Source organism: Coregonus clupeaformis, chromosome 29, assembly GCF_020615455.1.
Source record: "Coregonus clupeaformis isolate EN_2021a chromosome 29, ASM2061545v1, whole genome shotgun sequence".
NCBI classification, from domain to species: Eukaryota; Metazoa; Chordata; class Actinopteri; order Salmoniformes; family Salmonidae; genus Coregonus; species Coregonus clupeaformis.
This window is the reverse complement of record NC_059220.1, coordinates 5,617,574-5,639,665: the sequence shown is the minus strand read 5'-3', so window position 1 is coordinate 5,639,665 and position 22,092 is coordinate 5,617,574. Positions and strand designations below refer to the sequence as shown.

The 22,092-nt window shown below is 45.6% G+C and overlaps 1 protein-coding gene across 2 annotated transcripts in view; it reads right to left on the bottom strand.

The window, feature by feature from the left end:
* LOC121544586 (son of sevenless homolog 2-like) overlaps positions 1-22,092 on the bottom strand; it is a 74,140-nt gene that overhangs the window by 28,876 nt on the left and 23,172 nt on the right. For both annotated transcript variants that reach the window (XM_041854545.2, XM_041854546.2), the window contains exons 3-6: positions 21,837-22,001; positions 20,718-20,924; positions 6,603-6,746; positions 4,975-5,085 (exon numbers count right to left, since the gene is read on the bottom strand). In XM_041854545.2, coding sequence (XP_041710479.2) covers positions 4,975-5,085; positions 6,603-6,746; positions 20,718-20,924; positions 21,837-22,001 — 627 coding nt within the window. The remainder of the gene's footprint in view (positions 1-4,974; positions 5,086-6,602; positions 6,747-20,717; positions 20,925-21,836; positions 22,002-22,092) is intronic.

Genomic DNA, 22,092 nt, shown 5'->3' with positions numbered 1-22,092 from the left:
GCCCCCCTCCCCTCTCCAGCCCCTCCTTTCTCCAGCCCCTCTAGCCCCTCCTCCTCTCTCCAGCCCACTTTCTCCAGCCCCTCCTCTCTCCAGCCCCTCCCTTTTCTCCAACCCCCCCTAGCTCCTCCCCCCCTAGCCCCTCCCCTCCCCAGCCCCTCCTCTCTCCAGCCCCCCTAGCCCCTCCTCTCTCTAGCCCCTCCTCTCCCCAGCCCCCCCTCTCTCCAGCCCCCCTAGCCCCGCCTCTCTCCAGCCCCCTAGCCCCGCCTCTCCAGCCCCCCCTAGCCCCGCCTCTCTCCACCCCCCTAGCCCCGCCTCTCTCCATCCCCCCCTAGCCCGCCTCTCTCCATCCCCCCTAGCCCCGCCTCTCTCCATCCCCCTAGCCCCTCCTCTCTCCATCCCCCCTAGCCCCGCCTCTCTCCATCCCCCCTAGCCCCTCCTCTCTCCAGCCCCTCCTCTCTCCAGTCCCCCTAGCCCCTCCTCTCTAGTTCTCCAGGAGAGATAAAGGCCTACCTCCCAAATGGCACCCTATTCCCTCTGTAGTGAACTACTTTTGACCAGGGCTCATGGGAAATAGGGTGCCATTTGAGATGCAGGCAGGGCCAGTCTGCAGTGTGACTGGTTGGCTCCTACTGCCTGGGCTATTTTTAAGCGGCGATGTAATTCAGCCACAATACCAGATGCTGCAGAGTGCAGTGGCTGAGTGCTCCACAGATACATTTCTCTGACAGAGAGCAGGAGGGGAGGAGGAGGAGGAGGAGGAGAGGGAGGAGGAGGAGGAGAGGAGGAGGAGGAGAGGAGAGGGACAGCGAGAGGAGGAGGAGAGGAGGAGTGGAGAGGAGGAGGGGAGGAGGAGGAGAGGAGGAGGAGGAGGAGGAGGAGGGGAGGAGGAGGAGGAGAGGAGAGGGACAGCGAGAGGAGGAGGAGAGGAGGAGTGGAGAGGAGGAGGAGAGGAGGAGTGGAGAGGGACAGCGAGAGGAGGAGGAGAGGAGGAGTGGAGAGGAGGAGGGAGGAGGAGGAGGAGGAGGGGAGGAGGAGGAGGAGGAGGAGGGGAGGAGGAGGGGAGAGGGACAGCGAGAGGAGGAGGAGAGGAGGAGGAGGAGGAGAGGAGGAGTGGAGGAGGAGGAGGGGAGGAGTGGAGAGGAGGAGGAGAGGAGGAGTGGAGAGGAGGAGGGGAGGAGGAGGAGAGGAGGAGGGGAGGAGGAGGAGAGGAGGAGGGGAGGAGGAGGAGAGGGACAGCGAGAGCAAGTCATCTGTAGGTTCCCTCTGACTGTGAAACCAGTATTTAAAATAAACAGCAGCTCCAGGCAATCAGGACTGAGCCCAGAGAAGCAGGCAGGACAGAGGCTCTGAGAATACACAGACCAGAGAAGCGGGCAGGACAGAGGCTCTGAGGCTACACAGACCAGAGAAGCAGGCAGGACAGAGGCTCTGAGAATACACAGACCAGAGAAGCAGGCAGGACAGAGGCTCTGAGAATACACAGACCAGAGAAGCGGGCAGGACAGAGGCTCTGAGAATACACAGACCAGAGAAGCAGGCAGGACAGAGGCTCTGAGAATACACAGACCAGAGAAGCAGGCAGGACAGAGGCTCTGAGAATACACAGACCAGAGAAGCGGGCAGGACAGAGGCTCTGAGAATACACAGACCAGAGAAGCGGGCAGGACAGAGGCTTTGAGGCTACACAGACCAGAGAAGCAGGCAGGACAGAGGCTCTGAGAATACACAGACCAGAGAAGCAGGCAGGACAGAGGCTTTGAGGCTACACAGACCAGAGAAGCAGGCAGGACAGAGGCTCTGAGGCTACACAGACCAGAGAAACAGGCAGGACAGAGGCTCTGAGAATACACAGACCAGAGAAGCAGGCAGGACAGAGGCTCTGAGAATACACAGACCAGAGAAGCAGGCAGGACAGAGGCTTTGAGGCTACACAGACCAGAGAAGCAGGCAGGACAGAGGCTTTGAGGCTACACAGACCAGAGAAGCAGGCAGGACAGATGCTTTGAGAATACACAGACCAGAGAAGCGGGCAGGACAGAGGCTTTGAGAATACACAGACCAGAGAAGCGGGCAGGACAGAGGCTTTGAGAATACACAGACCAGAGAAGCGGGCAGGACAGAGGCTTTGAGAATACACAGACCAGAGAAGCGGGCAGGACAGAGGCTTTGAGAATACACAGACCAGAGAAGCGGGCAGGACAGAGGCTTTGAGAATACACAGACCAGAGAAGCGGGCAGGACAGAGGCTTTGAGAATACACAGACCAGAGAAGCAGGCAGGACAGAGGCTTTGAGGCTACACAGACCAGAGAAGCGGGCAGGACAGAGGCTTTGAGAATACACAGACCAGAGAAGCGGGCAGGACAGAGGCTTTGAGAATACACAGACCAGAGAAGCGGGCAGGACAGAGGCTTTGAGGCTACACAGACCAGAGAAGCGGGCAGGACAGAGGCTTTGAGAATACACAGACCAGAGAAGCGGGCAGGACAGAGGCTTTGAGAATACACAGACCAGAGAAGCGGGCAGGACAGAGGCTTTGAGAATACACAGACCAGAGAAGCGGGCAGGACAGAGGCTTTGAGAATACACAGACCAGAGAAGCGGGCAGGACAGAGGCTTTGAGAATACACAGACCAGAGAAGCAGGCAGGACAGAGGCTTTGAGAATACACAGACCAGAGAAGCGGGCAGGACAGAGGCTTTGAGAATACACAGACCAGAGAAGCGGGCAGGACAGAGGCTTTGAGAATACACAGACCAGAGAAGCGGGCAGGACAGAGGCTTTGAGAATACACAGACCAGAGAAGCAGGCAGGACAGAGGCTCTGAGAATACACAGACCAGAGAAGCGGGCAGGACAGAGGCTCTGAGAATACACAGACCAGAGAAGCGGGCAGGACAGAGGCTTTGAGAATACACAGACCAGAGAAGCGGGCAGGACAGAGGCTTTGAGAATACACAGACCAGAGAAGCAGGCAGGACAGAGGCTTTGAGAATACACAGACCAGAGAAGCGGGCAGGACAGAGGCTTTGAGAATACACAGACCAGAGAAGCAGGCAGGACAGAGGCTTTGAGAATACACAGACCAGAGAAGCGGGCAGGACAGAGGCTTTGAGAATACACAGACCAGAGAAGCGGGCAGGACAGAGGCTTTGAGAATACACAGACCAGAGAAGCAGGCAGGACAGAGGCTTTGAGAATACACAGACCAGAGAAGCGGGCAGGACAGAGGCTCTGAGAATACACAGACCAGAGAAGCAGGCAGGACAGAGGCTCTGAGAATACACAGACCAGAGAAGCGGGCAGGACAGAGGCTTTGAGAATACACAGACCAGAGAAGCGGGCAGGACAGAGGCTTTGAGAATACACAGACCAGAGAAGCGGGCAGGACAGAGGCTTTGAGAATACACAGACCAGAGAAGCGGGCAGGACAGAGGCTCTGAGAATACACAGACCAGAGAAGCAGGCAGGACAGAGGCTCTGAGAATACACAGACCAGAGAAGCAGGCAGGACAGAGGCTCTGAGAATACACAGACCAGAGAAGCAGGCAGGACAGAGGCTCTGAGAATACACAGACCAGAGAAGCAGGCAGGACAGAGGCTCTGAGAATACACAGACCAGAGAAGCAGGCAGGACAGAGGCTCTGAGAATACACAGACCAGAGAAGCGGGCAGGACAGAGGCTCTGAGAATACACAGACCAGAGAAGCGGGCAGGACAGAGGCTCTGAGAATACACAGACCAGAGAAGCAGGCAGGACAGAGGCTCTGAGAATACACAGACCAGAGAAGCAGGCAGGACAGAGGCTCTGAGAATACACAGACCAGAGAAGCGGGCAGGACAGAGGCTCTGAGAATACACAGACCAGAGAAGCGGGCAGGACAGAGGCTCTGAGAATACACAGACCAGAGAAGCAGGCAGGACAGAGGCTCTGAGGCTACACAGACCAGAGAAGCAGGCAGGACAGATGCTTTGAGAATACACAGACCAGAGAAGCGGGCAGGACAGAGGCTTTGAGAATACACAGACCAGAGAAGCAGGCAGGACAGAGGCTCTGAGAATACACAGACCAGAGAAGCGGGCAGGACAGAGGCTCTGAGAATACACAGACCAGAGAAGCAGGCAGGACAGAGGCTCTGAGAATACACAGACCAGAGAAGCAGGCAGGACAGAGGCTCTGAGAATACACAGACCAGAGAAGCAGGCAGGACAGAGGCTCTGAGAATACACAGACCAGAGAAGCGGGCAGGACAGAGGCTTTGAGAATACACAGACCAGAGAAGCAGGCAGGACAGATGCTCTGAGGCTAACAACAAAGGACCAGAACCAGGAAGGACAGTTCCATCAGAACATAGAGCATCACAGGACCACCAGAGGTTCACTCTTCATCAATGATATTTAAGGCAGAGTTTTCCCAGTGACCTAACCTGGAAACACTACCAGTCCTACTTATTATAAGTACAAGGCCCTGATATCAGGGACTTTCCATATCCTGGCAGTTTCAACGCTCTCAGATCGAATACAACGTCAGACATTGTGTCTTGAATAGGTGGCAGGCGGCATTATTTTCAGTATAATAATTTACTGCTATTCCTGAGGGGAATAACTAACTAACTAAGTACAAAGGAAGCATGCCCTTCACAGATATTTTAGGGAATTTCGCATCAGCCCTCCCTCTCTCACCTGTTACGGACACTGAACTTTCAATAAGAAAGGGTTAACCCAAGATTATTGGTTCATTAACCATGCAACATCGAAAATGCTGGATACCCCATGTCAACTTCCAGTTGAGAGTTAAATGTAAGACACCCACATATTGTAAATCTTTGAAAAGATCTCTGTGTCAGTGCCAGGTAGCATGTCTACTAGGTTACCTGGAAGTACAGTTCTATTGTGGGCCGGGCCATCAGGTACCGTGTGTGTGTGTGTGTGTGTGTGTGTGTGTGTGTGTGTGTGTGTGTGTGTGCGTGCGTTACCTGGAAGTACAGTCCTACAGTAGGCCGGGCCATCAGGCTGCTGAAGTGCTCGTGGAACTGTCTGGACAGGATGTCCTGAGACAGGGTCTCGTACGGGTCAAACGCCTGCTCCTGGAGATAGAACAATATGTATAGGGGTTACAGGGCTAGAAGTGTCACTGAATGTGTGTGTTTGTAAAGCTAGGTATCGTAGGTACCTATGACAGGCTGAACAACACCCTTTAACTGTAACTAGATTCCCAATATAACACTCTGGTACCTTATTGATTAACTAGATTCCCAATATAACACTCTGGTACCTTATTGATTAAATAGATTCCCAATATAACACTCTGGTACCTTATTGATTAACTAGATTCCCAATATAACGCTCTGGTACCTTATTGATTAAATAGATTCCCAATATAACACTCCGGTACCTTATTGATTAACTAGATTCCCAATATAACCCTCTGGTACCTTATTGATTAACTAGATTCCCAATATAACGCTCTGGTACCTTATTGATTAAATAGATTCCCAATATAACCCTCTGGTACCTTATTGATTAAATAGATTCCCAATATAACGCTCTGGTACCTTATTGATTAACTAGATTCCCAATATAACCCTCTGGTACCTTATTGATTAACTAGATTCCCAATATAACCCTCTGGTACCTTATTGATTAAATAGATTCCCAATATAACACTCTGGTACCTTATTGATTAAATAGATTCCCAATATAACACTCTGGTACCTTATTGATTAAATAGATTCCCAATATAACACTCTGGTACCTTATTGATTAAATAGATTCCCAATATAACACTCTGGTACCTTATTGATTAAATAGATTCCCAATATAACACTCTGGTACCTTATTGATTAAATAGATTCCCAATATAACACTCTGGTACCTTATTGATTAAATAGATTCCCAATATAACACTCTGGTACCTTATTGATTAAATAGATTCCCAATATAACACTCTGGTACCTTATTGATTAAATAGATTCCCAATATAACACTCTGGTACCTTATTGATTAAATAGATTCCCAATATAACACTCTGGTACCTTAATGATTCCCAATATAAAACACACTCTGGTACCTTAATGATTCACAATATAAACACACTCTGGTACCTTATTGATTCCCAATATAAACACACTCTGGTACCTTATTGATTCCCAATATAAACACACTCTGGTACCTTATTGATTAAATGGATTCACAATATAAACACACTCTGGTACCTTATTTACATTTTACATTTACATTTTAGTCATTTAGCAGACGCTCTTATCCAGAGCGACTTACATGAGCAATTAGGGTTAAGTGCCTTGCTTAAGGGCACATCGACAGATTTTTCACCTAGTCAGCTCGGGGATTAGAACCAGCGACCTTTCGGTTACTGGCACAACGCTCTTACCCACTAAGCTACCTGCCGCCCCATTATTGATTAAATAGATTCACAATATAACATTCTGGTACCTTATTGATTAAATAGATTCACAATATAAACACACTCTGGTACCTTATTGATTCCCAATATAAACACACTCTGGTACCTTATTGATTCCCAATATAAACACACTCTGGTACCTTATTGATTCAATAGATGTAGGTGTGTGTGATGTCTTACCTCTGCCAGGTCCTCGAAGCAGCTGCCCACCAGAGGATGGGGACTCCCGTCAGCGGTCATCTCCACTGCGTCCTCGATCAGCCCCAGCAGCTTGACCGTCAACTCATGGATGTCCAAAATGTTGCTGAAGATGACCTCCACATCCTGCAGGGAGACAGAGAGGAACATGATATCCGTTGAATATGGAAATACACTACACGGCCAAAACCGTCCACTACACGGCCAAAACCGTCCACTACACGGCCAAAACCGTCACACTACACGGCCAAAACCGTACACTACACGGCCAAAACCGTACACTACACGGCCAAAACCGTACACTACACGGCCAAAACCGTACACTACACGGCCAAAACGTCCACTACACGGCCAAAACCGTACACTACACGGCCAAAACCGTCCACTACACGGCCAAAACCGTACACTACGCGGCCAAAACCGTACACTACGCGGCCAAAACCGTACACTACGCGGCCAAAACGTACACTACACGGCCAAAACATACACTACGCGGCCAAAACGTACACTACGCGGCCAAAACGTACACTACGCGGCCAAAACGTACACTACGCGGCCAAAACATACACTACACGGCCAAAACGTACACTACACGGCCAAAACGTACACTACACGGCCAAAACGTACACTACACGGCCAAAACGTACACTACACGGCCAAAACGTACACTACACGGCCAAAACGTACACTACACGGCCAAAACGTACACTACACGGCCAAAACGTACACTACACGGCCAAAACGTACACTACACGATCCTTAAGAGATAATAAGGCATTATAAAGGGGAATTATACATGGAAATGACTTTCAAGTCTTACAATACATAACTGAGGGAGAAGGGTAAGACGTTACTTCCACATGTTCTAGTAATTTAGCAGTTGTGTTGTTGTCTCATTATCTCAAAGCCATTTTCCACGATATTTTTGCTGTCAGTTCTAAGGATTTTTTTTTGGCAGGAGCAACAGATGTGGCTTTCTATTGGGAGTTAATTATGTATAGTCGTGCTCAGTCAAACGATACCCTAGCCACCGTCTGTCCCAAATAGGAAAAGCCACAGCAGGCCATTAAATAAAACTAAACTCTCCACTCAGCTCAGTTTTCTTCGGCCAATTGAAATGCCACCCAGTGTTTAACAAAATATGATTTTCTGTGTTTAAAACTGGTGATTTGATCGTCAGTGTTTACGATTCTGAGGGTGATTTGAGTCTTTTTTGGCAGCAGGACAATCGTCTTTACTTCTCTGAAAAGTCTAAGGGCTCAAACAAAACAGTCTTCTATGATACAATACTGAATGTCCAGCCTGTGTGTGAAGCATAGGAAGATTATAAAGGTACACAGGGAGGTTATGAAGTCAGCCCAAGCATTTCAATGCATATATACACGACTCAGCAGACTCTGTTCTCGACCTGTGTGCACCTACGTTGTAAACTTTCATTCATAGGCTAGGTTGTAGCAACCTCATGATGGGGTATAGAGAAAATTCTAGAATCATGTAGTAAGTAGCCTAAACTTATCCATGTTACATTGAGCTGGGTGAATGGAATATGAATGACATTCATCCAATATGCTGTAATAGAAATAAGGCCATGCTCATTAAAAAAAATGGTCCTCCCTAATCTTAAACGGCACCGACCGGCACTGGACTCAGCAGACTCTGTTCTAATATATACACGACTCAGCAGAGTCAGCAAAACACCAGTCTCAACGTCAACAGTGAAGAGGCGACTCCGGGATGCTGACCTTCTAGGCAGAGTTGCAAAGAAAAAGCCATATCTCAGACTGGCCAATAAAAAGAAAAGATTAAGATGGGCAGTCTGAGATATGGCTTTTTCTTTGCAACTCTGCCTAGAAGGTCAGCATCCCGGAGTCGGCTCTTCACTGTTGACGTTGAGACTGGTGTTTTGCGGGTACTATTTAATGAAGCTGCCAGTTGAGGACCTGTGAGGCGTCTGTTTCTCAAACTAGACACTAATGTATTTGTCCTCTTGCTAAGTTGTGCACCGGGGCCTCCCACTCCTCTTTCTATTCTGGTTAGAGCCAGTTTGCACTGTTCTGTGAAGGGAGTAGTACACAGCGTTGTACGAGATCTTCTGTTTCTTGGCAATTTCTCGCATGGAATAGCCTTCATTTCTCAGAACAAGAATAGACTGACGAGTTTCAGAAGAAAGTTATTTGTTTCTGGCCATTTTGAGCCTGTAATCGAACCCACAATTGCTGATGCTCCTGATACTCAACTAGTCTCAAGAAGGCCAGTTTTATTGCTTCTTTAAATCAGCACAGCAGTTTTCAGCTGTGCTAACATAATTGCAAAAGGGTTTTCTAATGATCAATTAGCCTTTTAAAATGATAAACTTGGATTAGCAAACAACGTGCCATCGGAACACAGGACTGATGGTTGCTGATAATGGGCCTCTGTATGCCTATGTAGATATTCCATAAACAAAACAAAAAATCTGCCTTTTCCAGCTAAAATAGCCATTTACAACATTAACAATGTCTACACTGTATTTCTGATTAATTTGATGTTATTTTAATGGACAAAAAAAATGATTTTCTTTCGAAAACAAGGACATTTCAAAGTGACCCCAAACTTTTGAACGGTAGTGTAAAAAAATGTGTATATATATATATATACACACACACACACACACAGTACCAGTCAAAAGTTTTAGAACACCTACTCATTCAAGGGGTTCTTTATTTTTACTATTTTCTACATTATAGAATAATAGTGAAGACATCAAAACTATGAAATAACACACATGGAATCATATAGTAACCAGAAAACGGTTAAACAAATCAATATATATTTTATATTTTAGATTCTTCAAATAGCCACCCTTTGCCTTGATGACAGCTTTGCAGACTCTTGGCATTCGCTCAACCAGCTTCACCTGGAATGTTTTTCCAACAGTCTTGAAGGAGTTCCCACATATGCTGAGCACTTGTTGGCTGCTTTTCCTTCACTCTGCGGTCCGACTCATCCCAAACCATCTAAATTGGGTTGAGGTCGGGGGATTGTGGAGGCCAGGTCATCTGATGCAGCACTCCATCACTCTCCTTCTTGGTAAAATAGCCCTTACACAGCATGGAGGTGTGTTTGGTCATTGTCCTGTAGAAAAACAAATGATAGTCTCACTAAGCCCAAACCAGATGGGATGACGTATCGCTGCAGAATGCTGTGGTAGCCATGCTGGTTAAGTGTGCCTTGAATTGTAAATAAATCACAGACAGTGTCACCAGCAATGCACCCCCACACCATAACACCACCTCCTCCATGCTTTACGGTGGGAACTACACATGCAGAGATCATCCGTTCACCCACACCGCGTCTCACAAAGACACAGCGTTTGGAACCAAATATCTCCAATTTGGACTCCAGACCAAAGGACACATTTCCACTGGTCTAATGTCCATTGCTCGTGTTTCTTGGCCCAAGCAGGTCTCTTCTTCTTATTGGTGTCCTTTAGTAGTGGTTTCTTTGCAGCAATTCGACCATGAAGGCCTGATTCACACAGTCTCCTCTGAACAGTTGATGATCAGATGTGTCTGTGACTTGAACTCTGAAGCATTTATTTGGGCTGCAATTTCTGAGGCTGGTAACTCTAATGAACTTATCCTCTGCAGCAGAGGTAACTCTGGGTCTTCCATTCCTGTGGCGGTCCTCATGAGAGCCAGTTTCATCATAGCGCTTGATGGTTTTTACGACTGCACTTGAAGAAACTTTCAAAGTCCTTGAAATTTTCCAGATTGACTGACCTTCATGTCTTAAAGTAATGATGGACTGTCGTTTCTCTTTGCTTATTTGAGCTGTTCTTGCCATAATATGGACTTGGTCTTTTACCAAATAGGGCTATCTTCTGTATACCCCCCGCCTACCTTGTCACAACACAACTGATTGGCTCAAACACATTAAGAAGGAAAGAAATTCCACAAATTAACTTTTAAGGCGGCACACCTGTTAATTGAAATGCATTCCAGGTGACTACCTCATCAAGCTGGTTGAGAGAATGCCAAGAGTGTGCAAAGCTGTCATCAAGGCAAAGGGTGGCTATTTGAAAAAACTCAAATATAAAATATATTCTGATTTGTTTAACACTTTTTTGGTTACTACATGATTCCATATGTGTTATTTCATAGTTTTGATGTCTAAACTATTATTCTACAATATAAAAAATAAAGAAAAACCCTTAAATGAGTAGGTGTGTCCAAACTTTTGACTGGTAGTGTATGAAAATGTTATATTTCAGTTTTTATTTTTAATAAATGTGCATACATTTCTACAAACCAGTTTTTGCTTCGTCATTATGGGGAATTGTGTGTAGATTGATGAGGAAAAAAAAACAATTGAATCAAATTGAGAATAAAGCTTTAACGTAACAAAATGTGTAAAAAGTCAAGGGGTCTGAATACTTTCCGAATGCACTGTATATACACGACTCAGCAGACTGTTCTAATATATACGACTCAGCAGACTCTGCTCTAACATATACGACTCAGCAGACTCTGCTCCAACATATACGACTCAGCAGACTCTGCTCCAACATATATACGACTCAGCAGACTCTGCTCTAACATATACGACTCAGCAGACTCTGCTCTAACATATACGACTCAGCAGACTCTGCTCTAACATATATACGACTCAGCAGACTCTGCTCTAACATATATACGACTCAGCAGACTCTGCTCTAACATATATACGACTCAGCAGACTCTGCTCTAACATATATACGACTCAGCAGACTCTGCTCTAACATATACGACTCAGCAGACTCTGCTCTAACATATACGACTCAGCAGACTCTGCTCTAACATATACGACTCCAGCAGACTCTGCTCTAACATATACGACTCAGCAGACTCTGCTCTAACATATACGACTCAGCAGACTCTGCTCTAACATATACGACTCAGCAGACTCTGCTCTAACATATACGACTCAGCAGACTCTGCTCTAACATATACGACTCAGCAGACTCTGCTCTAACATATACAGTGGGGAAAAAAAGTATTTAGTCAGCCACCAATTGTGCAAGTTCTCCCACTTAAAAAGATGAGGCCTGTCATTTTCATCATAGCTACACGTCAACTATGACAGACAAAATGAGAAAAAAAAATCCAGAAAATCACATTGTAGGATATTTTATGAAGTTATTTGCTAATTATGGTGGAAAATAAGTATTTGGTCAATAACAAAAGTTTCTCAATACTTTGTTATATACCCTTTGTTGGCAATGAGGCACAGGTCAAACATTTTCTGTAAGTCTTCACACACTGTTGCTGGTATATTGGCCCATTCCTCCATGCAGATCTCCTCTAGAGCAGTGATGTTTTGGGGCTGTCGCTGGGCAACACGGACTTTCAACTCCCTCCAAAGATTTTCTATGGGGTTGAGATCTGGAGACTGGCTAGGCCACTCCAGGACCTTGAAATGCTTCTTACGAAGCCACTCCTTCGTTGCCCGGCGGTGTGTTTGGGATCATTGTCATGCTGAAAGACCCAGCCACGTTTCATCTTCAATGCCCTTGCTGATGGAAGGAGGTTTTCACTCAAAATCTCACGATACATGGCCCCATTCATTCTTTCCTTTACACCAGTGGTCACCAAACTACAGCCCGCGGGCCGGATACGGCCCGTCAGCACATTTGGCCCGGCCCTCTGAACAATACCAGAGACGCTATCGGATTTTTTTCCTATTTGGCCTCCAGAAAAAAAATCCTAGGCCCGGCCCTGTCAAAGAGAGAACGGAATAATGGCGAAAAGGTTAGGTAAGAGAAAAATTGATTCAGAATGCAGGGTATTTAACCTGCAGTGGACAAACAATTATTTTTTTGTTCAATGCAAAGAAAAGGCTGTTTGTCTCATCTGTCAAGAGACGGTGGCGGTATTCAAAGAATACAATCTTCGCCGACACTATGAATCCCGTCACAAAGACAAGTACGATAGCTTGCAAGGCCAAATACGAGCAGACAAACTCTCAAAGCTAAAAAGTGGACTACTATCTCAGCAGAATACATTTGTACGCCAAGCTCAGCTGAACCAGGCATCCGTTCGGGCCAGCTTTGGGGTTGCTAAACTGATAGCAAGCAGCGGTAAGCCTTTCACTGACGGAGAGTTTGTTAAGAAATGTATGGATGCTGTCGCGGAGGAGGTGTGTCCCGAGAAGAAAGATGCATTTAATGCCGTAAGTCTGTCGGCGAGTACAATCACCAGACGCGTTGAAGAAATCGGGAGTAATGTATATGCCCAGCTGCAGCAGAAGACGAAAGAATTTGACTTTTTTTCATTAGCACTGGATGAGAGCACGGACGTGCAAGACACAGCGCAACTGCTCATTTTTATTCGTGGAGTTAGCGCAAACTTTGAGATATGCGAGGAGCTGGCAGCCCTCCAAAGTCTCAAAGGGACTACAACGTCTCAAAGCGCAACTTCGTCCATCTTCCTGCTACCCAAAACCTGTCGACAGAGAACCCAGCGGTCCCGTTCCCAGCTGAAAAGTGCGTGGAAGCACTGGAAATGCTGAAGGCGGAGTTCGGTGTGCGATTCAGTGAACTACATGTTCATGCAAAAGAAATCCGTCTTTTTCAGAACCCCTTTGTTGCCGACATTGATGAAGCCCAGCCTTCATATCAGTTTGAGTTGGCTGAGTTACAGAACTGTGATGTTCTGAAAGACGCATTCAAGCCCAACAGTCTCATTGACTTCTATGCCGCCCTCCCAAACGACACATATCCAAACATCAAAAAACACGCAATGAAAATGTCCACAGTTTTTGGCAGCACGTATATCTGCGAGAAAACCTTTTCTCGCATGAAACTGCTGAAAACTCCGATGAGATCAAGATTGACAGATGAACATTTGCATCAGTGCTTGAGACTGGCTGTAACTAGAATGGAACCTGATATTCAACTTCTCACCAGCCAGATGCAGGCCCACAGTTCACACTGATGAACATACATAGGTAAGCTCACTTTTCTGACTTGAATGAGTCATTCTGAGCATAAACAAATATAATCATAATAAAATCTACTGGGATAAAATCCATCTTTACAACCATACTGGTAGTGAAATGTATTGTGCTGTGTAGGTGCTGTATCACTTAGTTCAGTTTCTCAACCTGCTTCCTTTGTGGTTTTCACAGGGAAGTTGATGAGAGAGAGCTGCAAACAGCAGTGTCTACAAGCCTACTGGAACCTACAAAAGGATTATAAGGAAGGAACACAAGAACTTTAAGAGACTGCTCATATGTGTCAGAGAGATTCTGCTCTGACAACTGAGCTGAACTTTTATCTGTTAAGATTGTGCATGGCACAACAGAAAGTTAATGTTCCATGGCTTTTTTTTCTATGAAGAACCCAGAGAGAGTAATTTAGTTATTATTTATTTCATAAATAGTGTTATTTATTTCCTGTTTTTTCTGTGAAGAACTCAGAGAGGGTTATTTAGTTATTATTTATTTCATTAATAGTGTTATTATTTGTTTCCTGACTTTTTTTCTGTAAAGAACCTGGAAAGGGTTATTTGGTTATGTGTGGCTTTCTGGAAAACAATAAATTTTTTAAGCTCCCCTACGATCGTCACACTTTTTCTGTTACAAACTGACACCGGCCCCCCATCAGAGAAGGGAAAAGTTATGTGGCCCTCCCAGGAAAAAGTTTGGGGACCCCTGCTTTACACGGATCAGTCGTGCTGGTCCCTTTGCAGAAAAACAGCCCCAACGCATGATGTTTCCACCCCCATGCTTCACAGTAGGTATGGTGTTCTTTGGATGCAACTCAGCATTCTTTGTCCTCCAAACACGACGAGTTGAGTTTTTACCAAAATGTTCTATTTTGGTTTCATCTGACCATATGACATTCTCCCAATCCTCTTCTGGATCATCCAAATGCACTCTAGCAAACTTCAGACGGGCCTGGACATGTACTGGCTTAAGCAGGGGGACACGTCTGGCACTGCAGGATTTGAGTCCCTGGCGGCGTAGTGTGTTACTGATGGTAGGCTTTGTTACTTTGGTCCCAGCTCTCTGCAGGTCATTCACTAGGTCCCCCCGTGTGGTTCTGGGATTTTTGCTCACCGTTCTTGTGATCATTTTGACCCCACGGGGTGAGATCTTGCATGGAGCCCCAGATCGAGGGAGATTATCAGTGGTCTTGTATGTCTTCCATTTCCTAATAATTGCTCCCACAGTTGATTTCTTCAAACCAAGCTGCTTACCTATTGCAGATTCAGTCTTCCCAGCCTGGTGAAGGTCTACAATTTTGTTTCTGGTGTCCTTTGACAGCTCTTTGGTCTTGGCCATAGTGGAGTTTGGAGTGTGACTGTTTGAGGTTGTGGACAGGTGTCTTTTATACTGATAACAAGTTCAAACAGGTGCCATTAATACAGGTAACGAGTGGAGGACAGAGGAGCCTCTTAAAGAGGAAGTTACAGGTCTGTGAGAGCCAGAAATCTTGCTTGTTTGTAGGTGACCAAATACTTATTTTGCACCATAATTTGCAAAAAACAATCATAAAATCCTACAATGTGATTTTCTGGAAAAAAAATTCTCAATTTGTCTGTCATAGTTAACGTGTACCTATGATGAAAATTACAGGCCTCTCTCATCTTTTTAAGTGGGAAAACTTGCACAATTGGTGGCTGACTAAATACTTTTTTCCCCCACTGTACGACTCAGCAGACTCTGCTCTAACATATACGACTCAGCAGACTCTGCTCTAACATATACGACTCAGCAGACTCTGCTCTAACATATACGACTCAGCAGACTCTGCTCTAACATATACGACTCAGCAGACTCTGCTCTAACATATACGACTCAGCAGACTCTGCTCTAATATATATACGACTCAGAAGACCCTGCTCTAATATATATACGACTCAGCTCTAATATATACGACTCAGCAGACTCTGCTCTAACATATACGACTCAGCAGACTCTGCTCTAACATATACGACTCAGCAGACTCTGCTCTAACATATACGACTCAGCAGACTCTGCTCTAACATATACGACTCAGCAGACTCTGCTCTAACATATACGACTCAGCAGACCCTGCTCTAACATATACGACTCAGCAGACTCTGCTCTAACATATACGACTCAGCAGACCCTGCTCTAATATATATACGACTCAGCAGACTCTGCTCTAACATATATACGACTCAGCAGACTCTGCTCTAACATATATACAACTCAGCAGACTCTGCTCTAACATATACGACTCAGCAGACCCTGCTCTAATATATATACGACTCAGCTCTAATATATACGACTCAGCAGACTCTGCTCTAACATATACGACTCAGCAGACTCTGCTCTAACAAATACGACTCAGCAGACTCTGCTCTAACATATACGACTCAGCAGACTCTGCTCTAACATATACGACTCAGCTCTAACATATATACACGACTCAGCAGACTCTGCTCTAACATATATACACGACTCAGCTCTAACATATATACACGACTCAGCAGACTCTGCTCTAACATATATACACGACTCAGCAGACTCTGCTCTAATATATATACGACTCAGCAGACCCTGCTCTAATATATATACACGACTCAGCTCTAACATATATACACGACTCAGCAGACTCTGCTCTAACATATATACACGACTCAGCAGACTCTGCTCTAACATATATACACACGACTCAGCAGAACTCTGCTCTAACATATATACACACGACTCAGCAGACTCTGCTCTAACATATATACCCGACTCAGCAGACTCTGCTCTAACATATATACGACTCAGCAGACTCTGCTCTAACATATATACCGACTCAGCAGACTCTGCTCTAACATATATACACGACTCAGCAGACTCTGCTCTAACATATATACCGACTCAGCAGACTCTGCTCTAACATATATACGACTCAGCAGACTCTGCTCTAACATATACACGACTCAGCAGACTCTGCTCTAACATATATCGACTCAGCAGACTCTGCTCTAACATATATACGACTCAGCAGACTCTGCTCTAACATATATCGACTCAGCAGACTCTGCTCTAACATATACGACTCAGCAGACTCTGCTCTAATATATATACGACTCAGCAGACTCTGCTCTAACATATATACACGACTCAGCAGACTCTGCTCTAACATATACGACTCAGCAGACCCTGCTCTAATATATATACGACTCAGCAGACCCTGCTCTAATATATATACACGACTCAGCTCTAACATATATACACGACTCAGCAGACTCTGCTCTAACATATATACACGACTCAGCAGACTCTGCTCTAACATATATACACACGACTCAGCAGAACCTGCTCTAACATATATACACACGACTCAGCAGACTCTGCTCTAACATATATACACACGACTCAGCAGACTCTGCTCTAACATATATACACGACTCAGCAGACTCTGCTCTAACATATATACACGACTCAGCAGACTCTGCTCTAACATATATACACGACTCAGCAGACTCTGCTCTAACATATATACACGACTCAGCAGACTCTGCTCTAACATATACCGACTCAGCAGACTCTGCTCTAACATATATACGACTCAGCAGACTCTGCTCTAATATATACGACTCAGCAGACTCTGCTCTAACATATATACGACTCAGCAGACTCTGCTCTAACATATATCGACTCAGCAGACTCTGCTCTAACATATATCGACTCAGCAGACTCTGCTCTAACATATATACGACTCAGCAGACTCTGCTCTAACATATACGACTCAGCAGACTCTGCTCTAACATATAACGACTCAGCAGACCCTGCTCTAACATATACGACTCAGCAGACTCTGCTCTAACATATACGACTCAGCAGACTCTGCTCTAACATATACGACTCAGCAGACTCTGCTCTAACATATACGACTCAGCAGACTCTGCTCTAACATATACGACTCAGCAGACTCTGCTCTAACATATACGACTCAGCAGACTCTGCTCTAATATATACACGACTCAGCAGACCCTGCTCTAACATATACGACTCAGCAGACTCTGCTCCAACATATACGACTCAGCAGACCCTGCTCTAATATATATACGACTCAGCAGACTCTGTTCTAACATATACGACTCAGCAGACTCTGCTCTAACATATATACACACTCAGCAGACTCTGCTCTAACATATATCGACTCAACAGACCCTGCTCTAACATATATACGACTCAGCTCTAATATATACGACTCAGCAGACTCTGCTCTAACATATATACGACTCAGCAGACTCTGCTCTAACATATATCGACTCAGCAGACTCAGCTCTAACATATACGACTCAGCAGACTCTGCTCTAACATATATACACGACTCAGCAGACTCTGCTCTAACATATATACCGACTCAGCAGACCCTGCTCTAACATATACGACTCAGCTCAAATATACGACTCAGCAGACTCTGCTCTAACATATATACACGACTCAGCAGACTCTGCTCTAACATATATACACGACTCAGCAGACTCTGCTCTAATATATATACGACTCAGCAGACTCTGCTCTAACATATATACGACTCAGCAGACTCTGCTCTAACATATATACGACTCAGCAGACTCTGCTCTAACATATATACGACTCAGCAGACTCTGCTCTAACATATATACGACTCAGCAGACTCTGCTCTAACATATACGACTCAGCAGACTCTGCTCTAACATATACGACTCAGCAGACTCTGCTCTAACATATACGACTCAGCAGACTATGCTCTAACATATACGACTCAGCAGACTCTGCTAATATATACGACTCAGCAGACTCTGCTAATATATACGACTCAGTAGACTCTGCTAACATATACGACTCAGCAGACTCTGCTCTAACATATACGACTCAGCAGACTCTGCTCTAATATATATACACGACTCAGCAGACTCTGTTCTAACATATACGACTGAGTAGACTCTGCTCCAACATATACGACTCAGCAGACTCTGCTCTAATATATATACACGACTCAGCAGACTCTGTTCTAACATATACGACTCAGCAGACTGTTCTAACATATATACACGACTCAGCAGACTCTGCTCTAATATATATACACGACTCAACAGACTCTGCTCTAACATATATACGACTCAGCTCTAATATATACGACTCAGCAGACTCTGCTCTAACATATATACGACTCAGCAGACTCTGCTCTAACATATATACGACTCAGCAGACTCAGCACTAATATATATACACGACTCAGCAGACTCTGCACTAATATATATACACGACTCAGCAGACTCTGCTCTAATATATATACGACTCAGCAGACCCTGCTCTAATATATATACGACTCAGCTCTAATATATACGACTCAGCAGACTCTGCTCTAACATATATACACGACTCAGCAGACTCTGCTCTAACATATATACACGACTCAGCAGACTCTGCTCTAACATATATACGACTCAGCAGACTCTGCTCTAACATATATACGACTCAGCAGACTCTGCTCTAACATATATACGACTCAGCAGACTCTGCTCTAACATATATCGACTCAGCAGACTCTGCTCTAACATATACGACTCAGCAGACTCTGCTCTAACATATACGACTCAGCAGACTCTGCTCTAACATATATCGACTCAGCAGACTCTGCCTCTAATATATATACGACTCAGCAGACTCTGCTCTAATATATATACATGACTCAGCAGACCCTGCTCTAATATATATACACGACTCAGCTCTAACATATATACGACTCAGCAGACGCTGCTCTAACATATATACGACTCAGCAGACGCTGCTCTAACATATATACGACTCAGCAGACGCTGCTCTAACATATATACGACTCAGCAGACTCTGCTCTAACATATATACGACTCAGCAGACTCTGCTCTAACATATATACGACTCAGCACTCTGCTCTAACATATACGACTCAGCACTCTGCTCTAACATATACGACTCAGCTCTAATATATACGACTCAGCAGACTCTGCTCTAACATACGACTCAGCTCTAATATATACGACTCAGCAGACTCTGCTCTAACATATATACACGACTCAGCAGACTCTGCTCTAACATATATACACGACTCAGCAGACTCTGCTCTAACATATATACACGACTCAGCAGACTCTGCTCTAACATATATACACGACTCAGCAGACTCTGCTCTAACATATATACACGACTCAGCAGACTCTGCTCTAACATATATACGACTCAGCAGACTCTGCTCTAATATATACGACTCAGCAGACTCTGCTCTAACATATACGACTCAGCAGACTCTGCTCTAACATATACGACTCAGCAGACTCTGCTCTAATATATATACGACTCAGCAGACTCTGCTCTAATATATATACATGACTCAGCAGACCCTGCTCTAATATATATACACGACTCAGCTCTAACATATATACGACTCAGCAGACGCTGCTCTAACATATATACGACTCAGCAGACGCTGCTCTAACATATATACGACTCAGCAGACTCTGCTCTAACATATATACGACTCAGCAGACTCTGCTCTAACATATATACGACTCAGCAGACTCTGCTCTAACATATATACGACTCAGCACTCTGCTCTAACATATACGACTCAGCACTCTGCTCTAACATATACGACTCAGCTCTAATATATACGACTCAGCAGACGCTGCTCTAACATATATACGACTCAGCAGACTCTGCTCTAACATATACGACTCAGCAGACTCTGCTCTAATATATACGACTCAGTAGACTCTGCTCTAATATATATACGACTCAGTAGACTCTGCTCTAATATACACGACTCAGCAGACTGTTCTAATATATACACGACTCAGCAGAGTCTTACAGTGCTGTGAGTATGTGTACCGGATCCCTGCGGAATTGAATCCACGACTTTAGCATTTCTGGCGCTGTTTATAACCCGGCCCCTGTTCTCACCTGAGGTCTCTATAAGCTGTTATACTGTTCTCACCTGAGGTGTCTATAAGCTGTTATACTGTTCTCACCTGAGGTCTCTATAAGCTGTTATACTGTTCTCACCTGAGGTGTCTATAAGCTGTTTATAACCTGGCCCCTGTTCTCACCTGAGGTGTCTATAAGCTGTTATACTGTTCTCACCTGAGGCGTGAAGATCTTGTTGTTGAACAGGAAGTGATGTCGGAACACCTTGATGATGAGATCGAGCTCCCGGAGGTACTGGCGCTCCTCTGCGATCTCCAGGCGCACCAGGTCATCATAGGTCAGCTCGCCCGACGACGACGGCTCCTCCGTACACTGAGACACCAGACCGATGTCCTCGTCCTGGTCAAACATGTCCATTAGGACCTGCAACAGAGACATCAGGTCAGACATGTCCATCAACACCTGGGACGGACACACAGAGACAGGTTAGCAAGTCAACCAGGACCCATAGAATATATCTACTGACTTTGGAGTGGATTGGCATTGAAGGTGATTGAGAGATACAGAAAAACACAGACAGACAGCTAGACACAGACAGACAGCTAGACACAGACAGACAGACAGCTAGACACAGACAGACAGACAGACAGCCAGACACAGCTAGACCGACAGACAGCTAGACACAGACAGACCGACAGACAGCTAGACACAGACAGACCGACAGACAGCTAGACACAGACAGACCGACAGACAGCTAGACACAGACAGACCGACAGACAGCTAGACACAGACAGACCGACAGACAGCTAGACACAGACAGACCGACAGACAGCTAGACACAGACAGACCGACAGACAGCTAGACACAGACAGACCGACAGACAGCTAGACACAGACAGACCGACAGACAGCTAGACACAGACAGACCGACAGACAGCTAGACACAGACAGACCGACAGACAGCTAGACACAGACAGCTAGACAGACAGACAGACCGACAGCTAGACACAGACAGACAGACCGACAGCTAGACACAGACAGACAGACCGACAGCTAGACACAGACAGACCGACAGCTAGACACAGACAGACCGACAGCTAGACACAGACACAGACAGACCGACAGCTAGACACAGACACAGACAGACCGACAGCTAGACACAGACACAGACAGACCGACAGCTAGACACACCGACAGCTAGACACAGACAGACCGACAGCTAGACACAGACAGACCGACAGCTAGACACAGACAGACCGACAGCTAGACACAGACAGACAGACAGACAGCTAGACACAGATAGACAGATGGACAGACAGAATGGTATGTTTCCTACCTTGTCTGCACACATGGACACCTTGATGTCTTGCTGGCTGATCTCATAATGTCTGATGTTACCAACGTAGTTTCCTGCTAGCTTCAGGATGTCAGCTGATATGTATTCTAGCACCGCCACAATGTAGAGGCAGACGTGGTAGTCTATCTTATACCCCAGGACCTCCTGTAGACAGGATAAACAGCAGGAGAGGAGAGAGGGGGGTTAGAGTTAGAGAGGAGGGTTAGAGTTAGAGAGGAGAGGAGAGGAGAGAGGG